The sequence below is a fragment of the Muscardinus avellanarius genome (genome assembly GCF_963383645.1).
Source record: "Muscardinus avellanarius genome assembly, chromosome: 4".
Taxonomy (NCBI): domain Eukaryota; kingdom Metazoa; phylum Chordata; class Mammalia; order Rodentia; family Gliridae; genus Muscardinus; species Muscardinus avellanarius.
The window spans coordinates 119,836,585-119,861,421 of record NC_137789.1 but is presented as its reverse complement, the minus strand read 5'-3'; the positions used below and the strand labels follow the sequence as shown (position 1 = coordinate 119,861,421).

The window sequence follows — 24,837 nt, the reverse complement described above, 5'->3', positions numbered from 1 at the left end:
AGTTGGGCTTTTCTTGTTTTGTTTTGCCTTTTTCTTCTGTGTATGTATGTATGTATGTATGGACGTATGTACGTACTGGGGATGGAACCCAGGAGCATTCTACCTCCAAACTACTCTCCCAGCTCTAATTTTTATTCTTTCTTTTTTTTTTTTGGTGGTACTGGGGTTCCTGGAAACCCTTCTACCTCCGGGCTACACTCTCAGACCTATTTTATATTTTTATTTAGAAACAGGGTCTCATAAGCCAGCAAAGCTGGCTTCGAACCTGCGTGATCCTCCTGTCTCCGCCTCCCAAGCACAGGGATTACAAGCGTGCGCCACCACGCCCGGCTTTATTCTTTCTCACTAAATAGTAGCTGAGGCTGTCTGCAAACCTTAATCCTCCAGTCTCAGCCTTCCAAATGCTAGGATTACAAGCGTGCGCCACCACGCCTGGCTCTTTTTCCTTCTTTTTTAAAAGATGTGTTCTCATCCTTCATTTTCATTTTTGAAAATACAGGTAGGCCAGGCATGGTGGTGCATGCCTGGGGATTGAACCCAGGGGCATTCTACCTCCATTCTATACCCCCAGGTCTATTTTTGATCCTCCTGTTTCAGCCTCCCAAGTACTGGGATTACAAGCATGCACCACTATGTCTAGCTCAAATAGATTTTTAAAAATTCCATCATTGTTGGGCGTGGTGGCTCACACTTGTAGGGCTGGGGAATGTAGCTTGGAGGTAGAATGCCCTGTGTTCAATCCCCAGTACCCCCATCCCCACCCACACATTTATTATTAGATACACATCCCACACTATCTAACGTGGCCTTGTAGGAATGCGTTATATTTTCTTTTTCTTCATTCAGTGATAGGCATTTTTTTCTATCTTGCCTATAATTCAAAATAATTCGGTGTTTGTCATTAGATATTTGTAGATTTCCATGTATAAAATAAGACTTTATGGTTTATTTTACAAAGGAGGGTAGTTTTGCCTGGTTATAGTTCTGATAATTTGATGTATTACCAGTTGACTTTTTTCTAAACTGAACTGAAAGCAACTGCGCTTTCTTATCTGCGATTGGGATAATCCTACTATGAATAAATGTAATGGTAGATAAAATATCTTTTAGAGAAGTATTTGTTCTTACCTTATGAAAATGAGAGCTCAGGGTTTTAATCACTGAAGCTTTGTCCTAAACTATGTGAAGATTTAGCTGAGTTCCTCCCTTTTGTGTATCTTGGTTCCTTTTGTGACTAAATGCCAAAGCTGAGCCTTGAAGCATGTCAGGGTTGATATACATAGGAATAAAGAACAGTCTTAATCACTCACTCCTAAGAATTTTTGACATGACAGGATGAAAACAGTAATTGTAGTTTTTCAAATTCAGCAAAGCTTTTGAAATAGGACAAAGTTACCCTGCCAAAAATCTGCAGTGCATGCAAAAATTTGTTTTGAGATGCTCTTTTCAAAAAGCTGGAAAGATTTTAAAACCAGCAAGTAAAATAAAGCTAACATCCTCAACCCTCTTCTCCTACCCTGCTGCCACATGCACTTTATTTATTTATTTATTTATTTATTTATTTATTTATTTATTTATTTATTTTGTGGTACTGGGGATGGAACCCAGGGGTGTTCTACCTCTGAGCTACACCCCCAGCCCTATTTTTTATTCTTTATTTTGAAACCGGCTTTCACTGAGTTGCAGAGGGCCTCACTAAGTTGCTGAGGCGGTCCGCAATCCACGATCCTCCTGCCTCAGCCTCTCAAGCGTGGGATTACAAGCGTGTGCCACCACGCCCGGCTAATAAACCACTTTTTTTTTTTTTAATAAAGAAGTATCTTCCATTTAGAGAAACAAGACTCCTCTAATCAATTCAACAACCAAGAGCTGGGTGTGGTGGCCTATGCTTGTAATCCCAGTACTTGGGAGGCTGAGACAGGAGGATCACAGGTTTGAAGCCAGCCTCAGCAGCTTAGTGAGGCTCTCAACAAATTAGTGAGACCCTGTTTCCTAATAAAATAAAAAATAGGTCTGGAGGTATAGGTGTAGCATGGAGTTAGAAGGCTCCTGAGTTCTATCTCCAGTAACACACACACACACACAAACAAAACAAAAACCTGATTCTCATCCTTCTTCTAAGAAGTTAATCTTGCACTATGCTGAGGCTGAGACAGGATGATCGCACAGGTTCGAAGCCAGCCTCAGCTACTTAGTGAGGCTCTCAGCAACTTAGTGAGACCCTGTTTCCAAATAAAGTATAAAATAGGTCTGGGAATATAGCCCGGAGGTAGAAAAAGCCCTGGGTTCTACCCCCAGTACCACCAAACAAAAAAAAAGGGGGGGGTATTAATATTAAACCCCCCTGAGTAAATTGCATCATCTAACTTTTCCCCTTTATTCTTTATTTTTGTTTCTTTTTTCCCTCTCTCTTCTCTTCTCTTCTCTCCTCTCCTTTCCTCTCCTCCTCTCCTCTCCTCTTCTTTTCTTTTCTTTCTTGTGCATCGTAGTCCTAAATCTCAATTGGGTGCCGGATGGCAGAGGCACGCGTGCACACATCACTCCCTCTGCCCTTCCCCAGTTTCTACCCCATTTCCTCCCCCTCGCTCCTTTTCTCTTTGATTTCAGCCTTTGCATTTCCTGTACTTCGAATGTCAGTACATAATGGCATTTCTAACCTCAGCACTATGATGTAAAGATCCCCAGTTACAGTGTGAAAAGGAAAACATCGGAGCTAAACGGACCAGTGCATCGTGTACTGCAGCTCAATTTGATGGCATTTTAAAGTGGAGTATTAAAATAAACGGGGCTTCTCTTGGAATATATTAAACGCTCAGTGCTATCTAGGTATTTTAAAGAAATGGTAGTTGAGTATGTTTTAAATTTGGGGGTAGTTCTTGGCCTTAAAGGATACTATTTAATCAGAAGCAGGATTTTCATTTCAGTTCTCAGGCTAAAGGCGCTTGTAGCTGTATAGATGGTGAATGAATTATTCAGTGTTTAGTACGTGCTGGAGCTCTAAGTGTGTCCCTTGTGACTTTCCTCTGCGATGTAGGACAGAAACAGCGGAGCGGCTCTGAGTCTGTAGCCTGACAAAGTGCTTTGCACTTGTTTAGCCCCGTAGTCACCCTGCTTGCCCAGACTGTTCCCTAGAAGCCTTCATCTCAACCCAGTAAATGTAAGAAGCTCAAGAAAGAGGAGACATCGCTTGACGGAAAATACCCATGAACAAATGTTAATTCCTAATGATTGCTTCAGGTGTCACTCATTGGGACGGTAGAATCATTTGGTTCCCAAAACAAAGAGCATGCGTCGGCAAACCGTGGGCTCTCTGCTCTTTCATCCCCTTCATAAACAGTGGTGAGAGCTGCACAAGAGCTTTTGCTTCTCCACATAAAGCAGGCTTTCAGTCCTATTTTATTGTTTATTTTGCCTGGTACCCCACTTAGTTCTAAGGATTGTAAGGTGGTTTACAGTTAGGACATACAAGAGCCAGGTGTGGTGGCGAATACTTGTAATCCCAGCATTTGGGAGGATGAGACAGGAGGATCGCAGTTCGTGGACAACCTCAGCTACTTAGTGAGGTCCTCTGCAAACTCAATGAGACCCTGTTTCAAAATAAAGAATAAAAAATAGGGCTGGAGGGTAGCTCGGAGGTAGAATGCCCCTGGGTTCCATCCCCAGTACCAAAAAAAAAAAAAAGAGAGAGAGAGAGAGAGAGAGAGAGAGAGAAAGAAATGTTAAAGTCACTGAGCAGGGGAGGTAATTCTAGGTCATGGGTCTGATCATAAGCACCAATAAATAAATGAATAAAAATTAAATGAGGTCAGAAACCATAAGGATGGGACGGGGAGAAAATTCTGCCTGAAAACTCAAGGTAAAATAATAATTGTTTTCTGACCCCACTAAATAACAACAGCAACAATAATAATATAAAAGTACATTTTTTTTTTGATGCTGGGGGTTGAACCTCTGAGCTACACCCTCAGCTCTATTTTATTTTTTATTTTTTATTTATTTTTTATTTTATTTTTTATTTTTTATTTTTTGGTGGTACTGGGGTTCCTGGAAGCCCTTCTACCTCGGGGCTACACTCCCAGACCTATTTTTACATTTTCATTTTGGAAACAGGGTCTCCTAAACCAGCGCGCGCGGCTGGCTTCGAACCTGCGCGATCCTCCTGTCTCCGCCTCCCAAGCGCGGGGATTACAAGCGTGCGCCACCATGCCTGGCTTATTTTTTATTTTGAAACAGGGTCTCACTAATCTGCAGAGGGCTTCACCACGTTGCTGAGGCTCGCCATGAACCTGCGATCCTCCTGGCTCAGCCTCTTAAGTACTGGGATTACAGGTGTGTACCACCACAACCAGCTAAAAGTCTCACTTCTTATTTGAGGTATCTACAGGGAAACTTAAGATCAGGACCGTGAAATTTTTCTTAATCAGGTATTTGCCTGAAAATACTTAGTTTTGTAATGGAAAAATTCTGGTCTGGTGTTCTGCAATAATATGGCCTTGATGTTTCAAGGCCATCTTTACCCAAAGCAGGACTCCTAAGCTGCAAAGAATATCTCTGTGGCCCAGGTTCAGTGTCAAAAGAACTTATTTAGTGTTTTGGAATTCTCTTTTGATGGATCCTAGAATCCTTTTGTCTTTGGACCAAAACCACTTTTATCTTGAGTTAGGGTCTCTCTGTGTTCCTCAGGCTGGCTTCAGACCCACAGTATTCCTTCCTCAGCCTCTTGAGTAGCTGGGATTATAGGCTCATGCTCAGCTACTGCCCACCCCCTTTTTTCTGCAACTGCATTCTTCTCAAAATTGTCCACACTAGCTTTCCCCTTTATGGTGGCACATCCATTTAATTTTTTTTTTTTTTTTTTTGGTGGTACTGGGAGTGGAACCCAGAGGCTTTCTACCTCCGGGCTATACTCCCAGACCTATTTTATATTTTATTTGGAAACAGGGTCTCACTGAGTTGCTGAGAGCCTCACTAAGTAGCTGAGGCTGGCTTCAAACATGTGCGATCCTCCTGTCTCGGCCTCCCAAGTGCAGGGATTACAAGCGTGCACCGCCACGCCCAGCTTCCATTTAATTTTTATCAGAGATTTACTAAGCACCTGTTTTAGATAAGACATTATGCCAGGTATGGAGTGGTTAAAATGGGCCTACCTTCATGGGGACTGGGAAAGGCTGTGTGTAATGAGCTAATTTTTACCTGGATTTCAATTTGACACAACGCGGTTTTTTCTTTGAAGTACATGTCTATTTGAGAGATGTGGGAAGAAAACAGGATGATGGAGCTTTATGTTACATAACATTAACATATGCTTATTAAAACAAAAATTACGGACAAAGTATCACTTGTAATGTTATATCTTAAAAGATAATTACCATTAACACTTTGGAATTATATACTCCTATACTTTTTTATATGCACATGTATGTTTTTCTTTGAGCTATAATTTGCTTACAATAAAATGCACAGATCTTAAGTGTAGTTGAAAGTTTTGACAAATGCATATACTGTGTAACTTCACCCAGATCAAGAATGTGGATCACTGCCATCACCTCCTGTGGTTTCCTCATGCTCTTTTCCCGTAAATTCACTTCTAGAAACAACCACTGTTGGTGATTTCTATTACCACAGATTAGCTTTGCTTCTTTTAAATGTCCTATAAATAAAGTAAGTATATACACTTTTGAGTTTAGCTGCTTTTGCATGTATTTTATTTTAGCTTTGTGTGTGCGTTGCATGCATGCGTGTTCTGGGTATTGAACCCATGGCCTCGCACCTGATAGGCAAGTGCCCCGCCGCTGAGCTACATCCCAGCCTGCCATTTTAGAAATTTGAGGCAGGATCTTCGTAAGTCACCTTGGCAGGCCTCCAACTTGGTTATCTCTTTTGCCTCAGCCTTCTAAATCATTGAGATTATAGAGCTTCTGGATCTACTTTGACTTTTTAATGAATGATACATTTACATGGTTCAAAATTTAAAGATACAAAGGATATATAAGATATAAAAGATATATATGAAGAATTTCTTCACTATATCTATCCCACTGACCACCCACTTTCCTCCCTAGAGGCATGGAATATCAGAAATTTCTTTGGATGCTTCCAGAGACTTTGTATATATGTACAAGCATATATACCGAGTACATGTATTTCCTTACTGCTCTCTTTGTGTGTGTGTGTGTGTGGTACTGGAGATTGAACCCCAGGGATATTCTACCTCCAAGCTACACCCCCAGCCCTATATTTTATTCTTATTTTGAAACTGGGTCTCACTAAGTTGCAAAGGGCCTCACAAAGTTGCTGAGGCTGGCTGCAAACCTGTGATCCTCCTGTCTTAGCCTCCCAAGTACTGGGATTACAAGTGTTTGCCACCAAACCCAGCTTCTTACCCCTATCTTTTGCACAAATAGTACAGCATGTACATTGTTGTTTATCTTCTTAAAAATGTAGAGTCTAATCATTCCTTATCAGTACCCACAAAGCTTCCTGAGTCATATATATGGCACATTTGTTTTTCATACTGTTCCATTTTATCTAATCAGGCCCCAGTTGCTGGACTTAGTTTGCTGCTAATCTCTTTACTATTCCTAGCAGTGCTCAGTGAAAGCCGTGTGCACAAAATATTTTGCGTGGGTGTGAGTATGCTCTCTTCACTATATCAGAAAGCACATATTGTTTAGTCGTGTCTGTTTTTCTTTGATACTAAGTTAGATCAGTGGATTCAGATATGCTCTCCATGGTTCTTTGTTTCTACAGCTTCCCTGTTGATGATCATTGTCTAGAACCATTATTTTATTAGAGGTTCCAAAATGGGGATTTTCTAATGTTGTATCCTTTCTGCATTTATTAATTGAAATTCTTTTGTAAAGAAGAATTTTAGTTTATCATCTGTGGTTTATTATGTGACTGACTTAAAAACTCTTTCCTTAGAATGGGCTTCTAGAAACTGACTTCCTTGGGCAAAGGGTTTCTGTGTTGAAGACTGTTCATAAGTATTATCAAATTGCTCCTAAAGATATCAGTATATAGATCTAACATTGTTATGTGAAAGAAGTGCTGCTTGTAACTTGTAGAAATAATGAAGAGAAGCCTGGCATGGTGATGCACACGTGTAATCCCAGTACTTGGGAGGCCCTCCACAATTTAGTGGGTCTCTGTTTCAAAATAAGGAGTAAATAGGGCCGGGGTATAGCTTGGAGGTAGAATGCTCTTGGGTTCAATTTTCAGTACCACCAAAAAAAAAAAAAAAAAAAAAAAAGAGAGAGAGAGAGAGATGGGCCCCCTGAGAAAAGGTCTAAAACAGTTAAAATGTCTTTGCCAATCAAAACTGTCATTCCTTGTCCTTTTCTCTTTTAGATAGTGCTAATAAATGGTTATTGGGATAAATATAGTGTGACTATAGACTATATAATTTTTTTGTGTGTTTTCCAGTTGTATGCAGTGAACACTTTTTTTTTTTTTTTGGTGGTGGTAGTGGGGAGAACTGGAGATTGAACCCAGGGTCTTTCTGCCTACAGGCCACACTCCCAGCCCAGTTTTATTTTTTATTTTGAAATAGCGTCTCACTAAGTTGCTGAGGCTGGTCTCAAACTTGTGATTCTCCTTTCTTAGCCTCTCAGGTACTGAGATTATAGGCAGGTGCCTCCATGCCCAACTGCATTAAACATTTATTATTATTATTATTATCATTATTATTATTATTATTATTATTATTATTATTATTAGTTTGGTTGCAGAATTGGGGATGAAACCTAGGGGCATTCTACCTCTGAGCCACATACCTAGTCCTATTTTTTTTTACTTTTTATTTTGAAAGAGTCTCACTAAGTTGCAAAAGGCCTCACTAAGTAGTTGAGGCTGGCCAGCAAACCTGTGATCCTCCGGTCTCAGCCTCCCAAGTACTGGGATTACAATCATGTGTTATACCACACTCAACTTCAACATTTATTAATTTTGAAATTAGGAGGGCCATTAGATATATTAGAAAATAGCAACTTTGTTGTAATATTTTGCTGTAGATATTAACCATGTTTCAAAATAGAATAGCTTCTGTAGCTTTAGCAGTTTTAAAAATCTAATTATTTTTTCTTTTGCAGTGACATTTCTGGGGGCAAACCTTTGGAAGCAGAGATGGCAGGGATAGAATACATGAATGATGATCCTGGTATGGTGGACGTACTTTATGCCAAAGTCCATATGAAAGATGGCTCCAACAGGTATATTTCTAGAATACTTACTTGTTTCAGTTGAGAGGTGCCTAAAATCATCCTTGTAAGTTCATTTTTACTACTCTTCTTTAGGATCTTAGTATTTTCAAGAGTGTGTCTATCCATTTGCCTTTCCTTCCAGAAATAGCACACTAATCTTTTTCCCTTTTTGAGTAGTGGTACTGGGGATTGAACCTGGGGGCATTCCCACCTTCAATTGGAAGTTTGCTTTTGTGTGGACTTTTAATTTAGGGGTGGATAGAATGTGGCCCACATGGAACCAGAAGTCCTGTAGAGAAAATCTAGGCAGATAACCCAAATTATTTTCTTTTTTACAGGATCCTTTAGAAGCTTTCTCATCTATTCATCTGAATTAATATTATCTCTTAACTCAGTTGGAAGTGAATTTTGAGGGAAGGGAAGAATAGTATAAAATGGTTTAGTATCTAATTTTTGGTGTTCTGTGCCAGAGTTTTGTTTTCCTAGGTACTCAGCATTCTAATGACCCTGCTGTAAAAACCAGGGTACATTCATTGTTCCTTGACATTATGTCATATTACTAGCACATCCCAAAATATTTTAACAAGGCGGGGACTTGATATGTGGTATGGATACGTTTTTTGTGTGTTCTGATTTATAACTATCTAAATGCCTTCACTATATTGTAGATCTACCATTGGGTAGACCTGAAGCAGTGATGATCCAAGATAGCAATCTTCATATTTTTTCCTCATAACCTCTTTATTTTACCTCTTTATTTTTTAAAACTTTTATTGGTGCATTATAATTATATAAAACGGCCAGGCGTGGTGGCGCACACTTGTAATCCCCGCGCTTGGGAGGCGGAGACAGGAGGATCGCGCAGGTTCAAAGTAAGCTGCGCTGGCTTAAGAGACCTTGTTTCCAAATAAAAGACCTAAAATAGGTCTGGGAGTGTAGCCCAGAGGTAGAAGGGCTTCCAGGAACCCCAGTACCACCACACACACAAAAAAATTATATAAAATGGCCGGCCATGGTGGTGCAGGCTTGTAATCCCAGCATTCGGGAGGCTGAGACCAGACGATAGTGGTTCACTGACAGCTTTAGTATTTATTTGGAAACAGGGTCTGTTAAGCCAGTTGAGGCTGGCTTTGAACCTGCGTGATCCTCCTGTCTCAGCCTCCCAAGCGTGGGGATTACAAGTGTGCGTCACCACGCCCAGCTTCAAGTTTCTTTTTTTTTTTTTTTTTTATTGGTGCACTGTATTCATACATCATAGTGGGATACAAACTTTTGTAGACATACATGCACACATCGCCCAGTCAGCCCCCACCCGATCCCCACCCCATTCTCTCCCCATCCCTCCCTCCCATGCTAAGCTTAGTGGTTGACATCTAGTATTATAGCAATTTATCCAAAATTAAAAATGATAATCTCACATAACAGTTTCATTTGTCTGATACCAAGCTTTTGATGACTTAAAGATAACATTTCAATATTTCTTTTTACTTTCTTTCTTACCAGAGAATATTTTTTTTTCTATTTTTTTAGGTGAAACTATCATATATTTATATATTTATTTTTCAGAAAAAAACTCTATCCTAATATGGAATATGGACTCTAGATACCCAAAACAATCTTGAAATAGAACAAAGCTAGAAGATATATATTTTCTGATTTCAAACCATATAAAGCTACAATAATTGAAACAGTGTAGTACTATTCTAAAGGCAGATATATAAAGCATTGGAGTTAAATAAAAGCCTAGAGCTAAATTCTTCCCTATATTGTCAAGTTATTTTTGACAAGGTTTCCACGAACATTTGGTGATAGAAATAATAATATTTTAACTAAATGTTGTTGAAACATAATAATTACATGGAAAAGAATAAAGTTGGACCCTTACCTAATCCCATATACAAATATTAACTCAAAATAGATAAAAGACCTAAATATAAATCTTAAGACTATAAACTTTTAGGAGAAAATCTGGGTCATAAAACCTCACAACACTGAAATTGGCAGTGATTTCTTGGATATGATTTCAATGGCACAGGCAACAGAAGAGTATACAAACTCCCTAAAAAATAAAAAAAAATATTGTATATCCAAAGACAATGTAAACAGAGTTAAAAGTTACTAATAGAATGGGATAAAATATTTCCAAATGCTATATCTGAAGGTATATTAATATTCCAACTAGAAATCCTAAAAATTAACAACAATAAAGGCAAACAATACCATTTAGAGATAGGTAAAAGACTAACATAAGTAATGAATCTCCTCAGATAACCAATCTTAGTTGACTGTTGGATGGAAACTCTTGTTTCTCTGGTTCTGGTGTGTGTTACCTATTTCTTCTTTGTAGTTAATCTCTTTGAGTATTTTCTCTAGTGCTGGTTTTGAAGACAAAAATTCCTTCAGTTTCTGTTTGTCATGGAAGCTTCTTATTTCTCCATCTAATTTGATAGAAAGTTTTGCTGGATAGAAAATTTTTGGCTGGAAGTTGTTTTCTTTCAGAGTTTGGAATATGTTACTCCAAACCCTTCTGGCTCTCATGACTTGGTTTGGGAAGTCTGGAGTGATTCTAATTGGTTTGCCTCTGAATGTCACTTGGCCCTTTATTTTTGTTGCCTTTAAGATTCTCTGCTTGGTTTCCATATTGGTCATTTTGACAATTATGTGGCGTGAGGATCGTCTTCTCTGATCCTGTCTAAAGGGAGTTCTATAAGTTTCCTGGACCTCTGTATCAACCTCTTGCTCTATGTTTGGAAAATTTTCTGCTATTACTTCCTTGAAGAGATTGTTGATCCCTTTGGTTTCACTTTCTTTTCCCTCCTCTATTCCAATTATTCTTAGGTTAGCTCTCTTAAAATGGGCCCATATTTCTTCAATGTCAGATTCCTGCCGTCGGATATTTTTTCCTAGATTAGAAACTATGCGTTCATTTTTGGAATGATCATCTTCTAAGAGCGAGATTCTGTTCTCCATGTGGTCTAATTGGTTGTTTGTGCTTTGAATTGAGGCCTTTACTTCATTAATTGCATCCTTTATCTCTTTTTGGCTCTCTCTGAGTTCTTTTCGAAGCACCTCTATTATTTCTACGGTTATTTTCCTGATTTGATCTTCTAGAAATCTCTGATTTTCTGTTTTATCGGGTTCTGATGTTGTGGGGTTGTGGGCATTCATTGCTCCAGTATTATTCCTCTTTCCCATGATTTCGGAAGTTTGTGCCTTCTCTGGGTTCTTCCCTTGGGTCACTATGACTTCACTTAAGGTGTTCTGGGTCTCGAGTCAGTAGTATCTCAGACTCCACTACTCCTTTACTGGGTTGTATCACAGAGTCTCCGACCCAGAGAGTCGATAGAGGCTGCTTTAGACTGTGGGGGGTGCCAGGTTGCAAGTTCTCCTATGGTGTGATATCTCTGCCACCGCCCCTCCCCCACTGGGTCAAGTCCCAGGGAGTACAGTACTGGGATTTCTCCTCTGTGGCCCGCAATTTGACTCACTGTTCTTGAGTACGCAGATGTAGCTGTACTAGATTCGGTGAATTCTCTGCTGCTGCCGCCGGTGGCAATATGGCGCCGTTGCTATGCTCTCGGCCGTGAGGCTGGCGTATTTCTTCTTGGTTTTGATTTCCACTCTGAATCCCTGCGGCGTGTGCTGAGCTCAGCCACTGGGAGCTTTAGATTTTACCTGCGGCGAGAAATTCCGCCTGGCTGTTCCGCAGCGGCTCACCTCGGCTTGCTGTAGCCATCTGGTGAATTTGCCGCTGCCGCCGGCAGTATGGCGCTGCTGCCGCATCCTCGGGCGTGAGGCCGGTTATCTTCTCTGTGGCTCTGAGCTCTGTTCTCAGTCCGCTTTCTCTGTGGAGCCTGGTGATTTTTTTGTTTCTCTGGTGATGGTGTTTTCTGGCTATGAAAGGCGCTGATTTTGTGGTAATGGAGATTGGTTGTTAGCGGGGCTCTTAAGCCCCACTTTTCTCGGTCCTCAAGTTTCTTAAAGAGTAGTTGTAATGGAGAATCTGAAACTGTTTTCAGTGAATATTTCATGCTGTGTTACATTAAAATCCATTGGTCTGTCTTACATTTGGACTCAGTCTTTAACATATACACAATTTTATAACATTAGTCTTTTAAAAAATAGTATTTTGCTGGATTATGCAGATCTTCTAAATGTTGACACATTTTAAAAAATATGTTTAAGCCTGGTGTGGTGGCACATGCTTGTAATCCTAGTACATGGGAAGCTGAGATAGGAGGATCGTAGGTTTAAAGCCAGCCTCAGCAATTTAGCAAGGCTTCCAGCAACTTAGTAAGACCCTGTTTCCAATACAAAATAAAACAGGGCTGAGGGTGTAGCTCAGAGGTAGAATTTCTCTGGGTACAATCACTGGCACCACAAAAAAAGAAAAAAAATATGTGTTAAGCTAGGTGTGGTACATGCTTGTAATCACATTACTTGGAAAGCTGTGGCATGCAGGTTTATGGGTAGCCTCAGCAGTTTAGACCCTCTGCAACTTAGTGTGAGACCCTGTTTTCAAATAAAAAAAAATAAAATAGGGCTGGGGGTATAGTTCAGAGGTAGAATCTCCCTGAGTTCAATCCCCTCTACTGCAAAAAATGCGGTGGTGCACGCTTGTAATCCCAGGACTTGGGAGGCTGAGACAAGAGGATCTGGGTTCGTGGCCAACCTCAGCTACTTAGTCAGGCCTTTTGCAGCTTAGTGCGACCCTGTTTCAAAATAAAGAATAAGCTGGGCATGGTGGTGCACGCTTGTAATTCCTGCCCTTGGGAGGCTGAGACAGGAGGATCGCACAGGTTCGAAGCCAGCCTCAGCTACTTACTGAGGCTCTCAGCAACATAGTGAGACCCTGTTTCCAAATAAAGTATAAAATAGGTCTGGGAGTATAGCCTGGTTCCACTCCCTAGGTTCCACTCCCAGTACCACGAAAGGAAGAAAGGAATAAAGAGAGAGAGAGAGAGAGAGAGAAGAGAGAGAGGGAGGGAGGGAGGGAAGGAGGGAGGGAGGGAGGGAGGAAGAGAGAAAGAGAGAGAGAGAGAGAGAGAGAGAGAGAGAGAGAGAGAGAATGAGAGAGAATAAAAAATAGGGCTGGAGGTGTAGCCTGGAGGTAGAATGCCCGTGGGTTCCATTCCCAGTGTGTGTGTGTGTGTGTGTGTGTGTGTGTGTGTGTGTGTGTGTGTGTGTGTGTATGTGTGTGTGTGTGTGTGTGTGTGTGTGTTAAGCAAGCCATGGTGGTACTTGTCTGTAATCCTAGTACCTGGGAGGCTGAGACAGGGGGATCACAGGTTCATGGCCTGTCTCAGCAATTTAGCGAAGCTGTTTCAAAATAAAAAGTAAAAATGGCTGGAGATGTTCCTTGGAAGTAGAAATGTCCTTGGGTTTAATCCATATCCCACCAAGTGTTAATATCTCTACCAGATATTAATCTTAAAAGCATTGAGAAGTTATCAATGATAGCCATAAGCATTTTCTGAAATTCTAATTTTTACTTGAAAGCTCAAATTTTATTAATGGCAGAAAATAACTGACAGTCATTTTCTTTTACTTACCTTTCTGCCTGCCTGCCTGCCTGCCTGCCTGCCTGCCTGCCTGCCTGCCTTTTCTTTCTTTCTTTCTTCTCTCTGAAAATGCCTGCCAAATAGCTAAGTCTGAATAACTATAATTTGTCTGTCAGTTGTTCTTTCTAGTAAAAATGTTGCTCACAGACCAAGACTAGTTCAGGTCACAATTCACCTAGCTCAGGAGTGCTTGATTCAGACGGCCAGTACTTAGGTGTACAGACCAAGCACATCCTAGGTACTGCCAGTTCACACAGAAGGTTAAAAGGATGTACACTCAAGAGTTGAAATTTAATAAAATGCATTATTTTTGCAGCTTCATCAAGGATAAGTGAAACTGCATTTATAAAATCTGTGAATACATAGTGAAGAATAAACCACCACTCTACTCTCGATGCCACAGCTATGATTCATGATGCAGTGTCACCGGCCATTGATTATGCACCATACATAATCAATATGTCCTATATTATATGTGCAATATAATCCTAACATTATATGTCTTTGTGTATACTTTTTATTGTTATTTTTCATTTTTATTTTTATTTGGGGGGTACTGGGGTTCCTGGAAGCCCTTCTACCTCCAGGCTACACTTCCAGACCTATTTTTTTATATTTTTATTTGGAAACAGGGTCTCTTAAGCCAGCATGCGCGGCTGGCTTCAAACCTGCGCGATCCTCCTGTCTCCGCCTCCCAAGCGCGGGGATTACAATCGTACGCCACCTCACCTGGCCACTTTTTTATTTTTTGGTGCTGGGGATGGAACCCAGGGCCTCATTCATGCTAAACAGGCACTCGATTGTTGAGCTACAGCCCAGCTAGTATTTTAAAGATAATTTTGACCTTATTAACCCCTTACGAGAGTCTTGGGGACCTCCAGCAGTCGCACCATGATAACTTCTTTTTTTTTTTTTTTTTTTTTTGGTGGTACTGGGGTTCCTGGAAGCCCTTCTACCTCCCGGCAACACTCCCAGACCTATTTTTATACTTTTTTATTTGGAAACAGGGTCTCTTAAGCCAGTGTGGCTGGCTTCGAACCTGCGCGATCCTCCTGTCTCCGCCTCCCAAGCGCGGGGATTACAAGCGTGCACCACCATGCCCGGCCCCAGACCTATTTTATATTTTATTTGGAAACAGGGTCTCACTAAATTGCTGAGAGCCTCAGTAACTAGCTGAGGTTGGCTTCGAACCTGAGCAATCCTCCTGTCTCAGCCTCCCAAGCGCTGGTATTACAAGCGTGGGCCACCGCGCCCAGCCATAACTTTTGATCAGCAGTCATGCTTGCCTGGCATTGGGCTTAGATTGTGTTATTTTCACTAAATCTTTTTAACATCTGTATAAGATAGACATTGCTATTATGCCCATTTTGTAGATCAGTGAATTTCGAAAGCTTTAGCAAATGGGCTAAAGAACACCACTCCCTGGACCCTGGTGCCATTACAAAGGAGGTTTTGTTTGTTTTTTTTTTTTTTTTTGGTGGTACTGGGGTTCCTGGAAGCCCTTCTACCTCCGGGCTACACTCCCAGACCTATTTTTACATTTTCATTTTGGAAACAGGGTCTCCTAAGCCAGCGCGCGGCTGGCTTCGAACCTGCGCAATCTTCCTGTCTCCGCCTCCCAAGCGCGGGGATTACAAGCGTGCGCCACCACGCCCGGCTCAAAGGAGGTTTTGCGTGTATGTATGCTATATTGAGTAAGACAGATAGTGCTCCAATTATTATTCCAATTATTATTTCCTGGAGTGAATTTTTTCTTCTTGCTTTTACAGTGCTTGGGGGTTGAACCCATAGCTTTGCACCTGCTAGGCAAATGCTCTACCACTCTTCTGCCCAAAGCTTTTTATAATTTTATTTTGACACAAGGTCTGCCAAGTTGCCTAGGTTGGTCTTAATCTTGCCATCTCACCCACTTAAGCCTCCTGAGTACCCACTTTTTTTTTGGGGGGGGAGCCCTGGGGATTTCTATATCCCCAGCTCTATTTTATTTTTGAAACAGGATCTTGCTAAGTTTCTGCGAGCCTCTTTAAATTGCTGAGGCTAGCCTAGAACCTGCTATCTTGTCTTCCCGAGTATTAGGAAGATAGGCATGTCCCACCACATCTAGCGCTACTTTTTTTCTTTTTCTTTTCTTTTCTCTTCTTTTAGTACTGGGGATTGAATTTAGTGGCATTCTACCTCTGAGCTATAACCCCAGCCCTATTTTATTTTTATTTTGAAACCGAGTAGGGTTGCTGAGAGTCTCACTACTTGCGGAGGCGGTCCTTGAACCTGTGATCCTCTGGTCTCAGCTTCCCAACGTACTGGGATTATAGTTGTACCACCACATGCCTCTCTACTTTTTCTTTAAATGGTAAAATTCACACAACATAATTTTTTTTTTCATTTTAAAGTGTATAATTCAGAGGCATTTGGTATATTAAAAAAAACTATGCAACCACTATTATTATCTATCACCAGAACATTTTTATTACTTCAAAAGGAAATCTCATAGCCATTAAATGCAACTTCTCCCCATACCACCTCCTCCTTAGCTTTTGGCAACCATTAGTCTATCTCTATGGGTTCACCTATTCTGTTTCCACTAAATGGGATCATACACTACACAGCCACAACCTTTCACATTTGGCTTTCTACACTTAGCCTAAGTTTTGGGGGGAGTATGCTGGGATTGGTCCCAGTGCCTTGCTCCTGTTAGGCAGGTATTCTCCATATTCCCACCCCATGTGATGCTTTTAAGGTTCAGTTATGCTGTATCCTATATCAGTACTTGACTCTTTTTATGGCCAAGTAGTAGTCTGTTTGGCACTGGCCAAGAAACCTGGCTGAATCCTGGCTGGCGGTATTTGGTCTCCTGCCACATAAGCAAAAGTTGAAAAATGGACATATGAGTTTACTGCACATTGGCCAGAAAGAGCATATAGTCAGTTTTTCAGCCAGTTCTACAGAAATATACATACATAAATATTTTTATTATATATATGTGTATTTGTGTTGGGGTGGTACTGGGGATTGAACCCAGGGCCATTTTACTTCAGAGCTACACCCCCAGCCCTTTTTTTTTTTTTTTTTTAATTTTGAAACAGGGTCTCACTAAGTTGCCATGGTCTTGCCAAGTTGCCAAGGCTGACTTCGAACCTGCAATCCTCCTGCCTCTGCCTCCCAAGTACTGGAATTACAGGTATGCACTACTGTGGCTGGCTAGTAATTATAATTTACAGTAACAAGATCTAGGAGCTATGCATATGTAGACGTAGCTAGGCCATGCTAGCCAGGGAACATATCATCATTGCTGTTTCCTTGGCACCCACCTGGGCCAGGTGGTGACTTCTCAGTTTCCACTATCAGCACGAGGAAATTCAGAAGAAAATAAAACATATCTATCTTACCAGGAAGTTGGGCTAAGATAAAACAGCTTGAGGCTTTTAATGGGTCCCTGCTTCGTCTGGTATAAAGATATACTATCTTTTGTTTGCTAGTTCATTTGGTGAACATTTAGATTATTTCTACCTTTTGTTTATTGTGTATGGCATTGTTTTTCATTCTTTTAAAATGTATTAAATTATGGTTTGTTTGTTTTTTGCGGGTCTGGGGATGGAACCCAGAGGCATTCCACCTCCGAGCTACACCCCCTGCCCTATTTTGTATTCTTTTATTTTGAAACAGGGTCTCACTAAGTTGCAGAGGGCCACACTAAGTAGCTGAGGCTGGCCGCGAACCGCGATCCTCCAGTCTCAGCCTCCCGAATGCTGGTATTACAAGCGTGTGCCACCACGTCTGGCTCTATTTTTTAATTTATATTTTGGTGCAACTTTTAATACTTTCTGCAAGCAAGAAATTGAATTTCTGCAACAAAAACTATGTTAAAGATGTTGGTAAATAATATCACATTGCCTTCCTTACATAGTGGTTTTTTTTTTTTTTGTGGGGTCTGGGATGAAACCCAGGGGCATTTGACCTCTGAGCTACACCCCCTGGTCTATTTTGTATTCTTTATTTTGAAACAGGGTCTCACTAAGTTGCAGAGGGCCTCACTAAGTAGCTGAGGGTGGCCACGAACTACGATCCTCCAGTCTCAGCCTCCGGAATGCTGGGATTACAAGTGTGCGCCCCCACGCCCGGCTTAAATCATGGGTCTTTATATCCTCGATTAACCATATAGTAGCAGGACATTCTAGCCACTCAGCCTGACTTTTGTTCACTTCTTTCCATATATTCTGTGATAGGACTTACTTGATTTTAGTTGGTGCTGTTAGTAGTGTTGTTAGATTGCACATCTCTAGGGAAATTATAACTTAATTTTTTTTTTTTTTTTGGTGGTACTGGGTTCCTAGAAACCCTTCTACCTCCGAGCTACACTCCCAGACCTATTTTTATACTTTTTTATTTGGAAACAGGGTCTCTTAAGCCAGCACAGCTGGCTTCGAACCTGCGCGATCCTCCTGTCTCTGCCTCCCAAGCGCGGGGATTACAAGCGTGCACCACCATGCCTGGCTATAACTTAATTTTTGATTAACATTTACTCTTATCTGACACTAAGCTAAAATTATATTATTGAGCTGGGGTATAATTCAGTGACAGAGCTTGTGCTTAGCATGCTTGAGGCTCTGGGTTTCATCCCTAGTACCACACACACACACAAAATCATATTATTGTCATTTGATCTTTCAACATCTATATAAGATACTACTATGCAACTATGCATTTTTAACCTTATGGTTGTAAAACTAAAGTCTGTTCTAGCCTATGGATATTCAGTTAATATGAAGCCATGTGGAAAATTACATGAGCTTATAATGTATCATAACAAAATATTGAATTTTTCCAAACTTGGGGCTTTGATTTTGTTTTAATATATATGTGGCAGAGAATGCACAATTATGATCTATCCTGTTAGCTCCCAGAGAGAAAAATAGTGGCCACTGGGAATGAATGATAAAATTACCTCGAGTGTTTCCACTGAATATGTTTTCCTCTTTTATGGTTTAGATGTCCAAGAGCAGAGAGTAACTGGTTTGAGGTTGGAATAAAGTAAGAGATATAGAAGCTCAATGTCTTTGAGATATAGAAACTCGAAGTCGGGCATGTTGTTGCACACTTGTAATCTCAGAATTCGGGAGCCTGAGACAGGAGGATTGCGGTTCATAGCCAGCCTCAGCTACTTAGGCCCTTTGCAATTCAGTGAGACCCTGTTTTAAAATAAAGAATAAAAATTAGGGCTGGGGGTGTAGTTCAGAGGTAGAATGCCCTTGGGTTCCATCCCCAGTACTGAAAAAAAATAAAATAGGGCAGTGGGTGTGTAGCTTGGAGGTAGAATGCCCCTGTGTGTGTGTGTGCATGTGAGCAACTGAATCTACCAGTGTGATCGAACAAGAACATTTATGAGGAATTTTCTTCTCTTCTGCTCTATTTATCTTTTCTGTTGCCCTTTTTTCTTCACAAGGAGAGCCATGCTTTTGTTATTTCAAGATTTGTGAATTTCCCCTCCCAAATCTACAGTTTTGAAAGGTCTTGTTCACCTCTTATTTAATTCTATTTAAAATCTGTTTGAAAGCCTCTTTTGTGTAAGGTATTTTGCAAAGCTGCGCTAATTGATAGAAAAGTGAGTAAGATGAGCCTGTTTTTAAGGGCCATTCAGTCTTGTATGAAGAGGCACAGCACAATACAAGAGGCGTGGGGGAGAGAACATGTTGTAATAAAAGTCCGCACACTCACCTTCTTTTGTATGCTTTCACATGTTTGAAATGATAGGGTCCCTTAAAGTGATTAAATGTGAAGTACCTGACCCTTAGCAGGACAGAACCACTTAGATCAATTTTTTTCTCTGCAAACAAGAGCCAACACAAGTTGAGATGTACTTAGCTGATGCACGCTTGGACTTGGCATCGGGTGACCATGTAAGGAGTTTGTTTAAGAAGCCTGTTTCTCATTACCTAGTAGTCAGCTGTTGGGATGTAGGTGCTAAACAGAACGGGGCCGTTCTGTTGCTGCCTCAGGCCTCCATCTCATCTTGCTGAGATCATGAAGCCAGCTCATCATTGTTTTCCTTTTTCCCTTGCAGTTTACCTATCTTCGTGTTCCCCACTCCACTTGATAGTATTATTTTTCTTAAAGGCATATATTACATCATAGATATATGTGCTATATGTACCATACCATATGTATTATATTGATTCATTATATCTGATGAACCTAGTCCCTTTTCTTACTCTCCTGGCCCCATTCATTCTTACCTCCCCATTGACCTGGGACCATTGGTTATTCCAGTATTCATGGCATTTCCAGCCAGTCAGATATTTTCTTTTCTGGTGTGTGTGTGTGTGTGTGTGTGTGTGTGTGTGTGTGTGTGTGTGCGTGTGTGTGTGTGTTCGTGTTCTGGAGATTAAACTCAAAGGCATTCTACCTCTGAGCTACATTCTCAGCCTTATTTTACTTTTATATTGAAACAGGCTCTCACTAGGTTGATGAGAGTCTCACCACTTGCTGAGGCTGTCCCCAAACCTGCAATTTTCCTGTCTTAGCCTCCCAAGTACTGGGATTACAAGTGTGTTTCTTGAATGCTTAGTGCACGAGGGGCAGGAGACCTTAGGGCGCCCATCCTAGGGAGGCAGGCGTCAGTAATTAGAGCACACAGTGGAGGGCTATGGTTGAGATGCCAGGGGTCCACAGGTGGGCTGGGCAGCTCTGTCCAGTGTAACTCAGTCTCATAAAGGAAGGCTTCACAGAGGAGATTTCTTTATAAGGAGTTTGAAGGCAGAAGGAGTAGCATTTTAGGAAAAGGGAATAAATAGTAAGTGCAAAGTTGCCGGGGCACAGAGGAGCATATTTTCAAGTAGAATGTGTGAGGTAGGGGCAGGATGGGAGATGAGGGTGAAAGGTGGACAGGGGTCAGACCCAGATGCTCTCTCATATATCATGTGAAGGAAGTGGAATTTACATTTGGTCATTTGTTTGCTCAACAAAAATATATTGAAAGCTTGCCATATGCTTGTTTCTGTGCTAAGTTCTGAATATATAGAGGGGTGAATAAAGCTAGACACTGCCATTGCCCCAGTGTAGTTTATAGTACCGGGGAAAACACATGTTAGCGGTTGACATGTAGTTGAAGTATGTGATGAAGACTAAGCACCGGGCAAATAGTGCTTTTTAACAGGAAGTATTATGACGTCAGTTTTCATGGGGGAGGGCATGGTCAAGGAAAGCCTATGGAATTAATATTGGACTTAGATCTAAAAGAGTGGGAGTTTGCAGGTTAACCGTGATGGAAAGCCTTTTCCTATCTTTTCTTCTAGGCAAAAGGAAGAGCAAAACAAAAGCCCTGAGGCAAAAAAAAAAAAAAAAAAAAAGCAAGCCTATCCAGTTCCAGGTGTGGACGGGGCAGAGTGAGGAGAGGTAGAATGATACAGATTGGTCTTTGAAGAAATTAAGCAGCTTGGACTGGGGATACAGCTCATGGCAGAGCACTGGCCTGGCACGTGTGAGCTCTAGAATCATCCCCAGCACCACTCCCAGAAAAGTCCTGCCCTGCAATAATTAGAGCATCTTGGATTGAGGCACTAGCAATACATAAGAGGAAGAAGGCTAAATACAAGTAAAATAAGCAAAAAGAAATCCATAGCAAGATAAACCATAATGGAAAGGCATTGCCACCTCATAATTTAATCAGGGAAAAGAGGTCAGTGTGGGTTTTGGAAGAGAAAAATGCCTTTTTAAAAATATTATACATGTTGGGCCTAATGCATGTTCAAGGCCAGGTTCAGTAACTTGGCGAGACTCTCGGCAACCTAGAAAGACTCAGTCTTCAAAACAAAACATAAAGAAGGTCTGGGGCTGTAGTTTGGAGGTAGAATGCCCCTGGGTTTAATCCCTAGTACCAAAAGCAAAACAAAACAAAAAGCAAAGAGAAACTCTATAAAGAAATCTAAGCCGGGCATGGTGGCATGCACTCTTGTAATCCCAGTACTTGGGAGGCTCAGAGAGGAGGATGATGAATTCAAGGACAGCCTCAGCTAATTAGTGAGGCCCCCTGCAACTTAGTGAGACCTTGTTTCAAAATAAAGAATAAAAAAATAGGGCTGGCTGGGGGTATAGCTCAGAGGTACAATCCCCCTGGGTACCACCCTCAGTACTGCAAAAAAAAAAAAAAAAAAAAAAAAAAGAAATCTAAATGGATGTGTTTGCTAAGTAACATGAAAAGGTTATTGTTGGTGAGAGTATAAATTAGTACAAGCCTTCCAGAAAGCATGATGAAATTTTATTCCAAATGTTTTATTTTATATTTCTTGAACTTGCTGATTCTCCCTTTAGGCGTTCATCCTATGGAATGATCAGAAATGTGGATAAATGTCCATAAATGAAGATATCTATTATAGTATTATTTGTAAGAGTCACTACTAGCAGTTGTTAATATCATCAACACCAAGGTTGGGATGTAGCCCCGTGGTAGAGCACTTGAATGGCTTGCATGGCCCTGGTTCCGATCCCCAGCCTCGTGGTAGAGCACTTGAATGGCTTGCATGGCCCTGGTTCCGATCCCCAGCCTCGTGGTAGAGCACTTGAATGGCTTGCATGGCCCTGGTTCCGATCCCCAGCCTCGTGGTAGAGCACTTGAATGGCTTGCATGGCCCTGGTTCCGATCCCCAGCACCACACACAGATGCCCAAAGTCGGGTTGGTGGAGAAATAAACTGTAGAGCATCTATGGAATTCTGAATACTACGGGCTGACTAAAAATTATGACTTGGAAAAATGTTTGTTATAACATCTGATGTGATAAAAGCAGATCACAGAGCAGTTTGTCAGTATACATTTACGCTTTTTCCCTCAAAAGTGGAAGGAGAGCAGGGGAAGTTTTTCTGTTGTGGTAGTACTGGAGATTGAATCCAGGGCTTTCTACCACTTAGCTACACTCTGCCATTTTTTTAGTTTGAAATAGTGTCTTGCTAAGTTACCACATGCTGGCCTCAAACCTTTGATCCTCCTGTCTTAGCCTCCCAAGTACTGGAATTACAGGCATGTGCTGTCCCATTGAGCTAGAAAATAATTTTTTAAAAAACAACATCAGGAGCTGGGCATGGTGGGGCACGCTTGTCATCTCAGCATTTGAGAGGCTGAGACAGGAGGATTGTAGTTCACGGACAGCCTCAGCTACTTAGTGAGGCCCTTTGCTACTCAGTGAGACCCTGTTTCAAAATAAATAATAATAAAAAAAAATAGGGCTGTGGGTGTAGCTCGGAGGTAGAATGCTCTTGGGTTCCATCCCTAGTACCAAAAAAAAAAAAAAAAAAAAAAAATTAAGCCTGGGCTTAGTGGCATGTACCTATAGTCCTAGCTGTGGGGAGGCTAAGGTGGGAGAATTGAGTCAGAGGCCAGCCTGGGTAACACTGTATTATATAATACTGCTAACAAACAAACTCTAAACCTAGTGCTTGGGAGGCCTGAAATAGGAGGTTTGCAAGTTTGAGACTAGCATGCAGAAACTTAGGGGGACCCTTATTTGTGTGTGTTTTGTGGGGGAATATGGGGGTTGGACCCAGGGACATACTACCTCTGAGCTATACCCCCAACCCTGTTTTATTTTGAAACAAGGTCTTAACTAACTTGCTTAGAACCTCACTAAATTATTAAGACTGTTTTTGAACCTGTGATCATCCTGTCTCAGCCTCCCAAGTACTGGGATTACAGGTGTGTGCCACCACACCTGGCTGCTAGACCTTATTTAAAAAATACAATACGGCTCAAAGGGGGTATATAGCTCAGAGGTAGAATGCCCTTGAATTCAATTTCTAATATCTTAGATGATAGATTAGATAGGTCATACTTGAAATACTTGGTCAGACTAAGATCAGTAGCAGTTAGTTTGTGTTCATAAGTGGTAGGATTATGTTTGGCCCAGCTCACTTTCACTAGGGTCCTGTGTTCATGATGGGGCAGAAAAAGATTAAGTGGAAGAACTTTGCCCTTGTGAGAAGTTTGGTGGAAAATGCTGAGAGACATGTATGCATAGGTGCATTGGAATTAACTTCCACAGCTCTGCAGCCAGCATCGCTCTACATAGTTCGCCATCTTTCTTTCACAGCCAAGCTTCTTTTTATATTCTGCTATAAAAATAAAGTCTTACAGATGGGTAAAGTAAAAAATTAAATTGCTCCTTTCCCCCCTTGCAGTGACTCTCCCAGTTTCCCTCCCTAGAACAAATACGGCTAAGAGTCATTATCTCTGCATATTATTTTACCGAAATGGGATCACATTACACTTGTTTTTCTGCAGATCATCTAGTGAAATAAAACTTAGACACTACTTTCATGTCTGTGTGCATAGATACTATGGAATATACTACATCAGCCCTCCTAAACTGTGGCCCATGTGTCATAGGACTTCTTTGCTTTACAGTTTCCCATCATTTCATGTCATCTTTTAAATTAATTCATAAACCTCAGTCTAGCGTTCAAGATCTCCCAGAATGATACCAACTTAATATTTCAGCTTTATCTCCTAATATCTTTTATACCTGCCCTGGGCCCTGCCTACTTCCTCATCTGCCTCAGTCAGAATGTTGTCCATTTTTCCTTCTTGCCATCCTTTCTTCTTTCTCAAGTAGATTATAAGATTTTGGGGAACAAGGAGTGTGTGTTTCTCAGCATTGCATATCCAGTGCTTTTTATAATGCATGGCTCGTAGTAGATGTTCAATGGATATTCAGTTGGCTTATTTAAGTCACCTATTAACTCAGCTGATATACAGAGAGGCATTGAGTACTGTCAGATGCTTGCTCTGAGCCCATTGTCCCTGTAGCCTATTCTGGTCCTAAGCTACAATCTCTTTCACTTACAAAGTTTTTTTTTTCCCCCTCTAATTCTGGGAATCCAGTGCAGAGGCTTATACATTCTAGGCAAGTACTCTACCACTGAGTATACCTTCAGCTTTCTTCCACTTTTAAATTATCTAAAACACTTTGTAAGCCTGGTGTGGTGGTTCACATTTGTAATCCTAGTATTTGGGAGACTGAGACAGGAGGATCACAGATTCAAGGACACCCTCAGCAAGTAGTGAGACTCTAATATATCCAGCATGACACTG

At 41.1% G+C, this 24,837-nt stretch overlaps 1 protein-coding gene across 2 annotated transcripts in view; it reads left to right on the top strand.

Moving 5' to 3' along the window:
* The window catches only part of ASCC1 (activating signal cointegrator 1 complex subunit 1), a gene marked incomplete at its 3' end in the record, with an annotated part of 96,077 nt that overhangs the window by 38,886 nt on the left and 32,354 nt on the right, over positions 1–24,837 (top strand). Inside the window, exon 6 of one of the 2 annotated variants that reach the window (XM_080695162.1) lies at positions 8,091–8,210. The exons of the other annotated variant lie outside the window; for it this stretch is intronic. Coding sequence (XP_080551288.1) covers positions 8,091–8,210 — 120 coding nt within the window. The remainder of the gene's footprint in view (positions 1–8,090; positions 8,211–24,837) is intronic. 2 annotated transcript variants of the gene reach the window in all.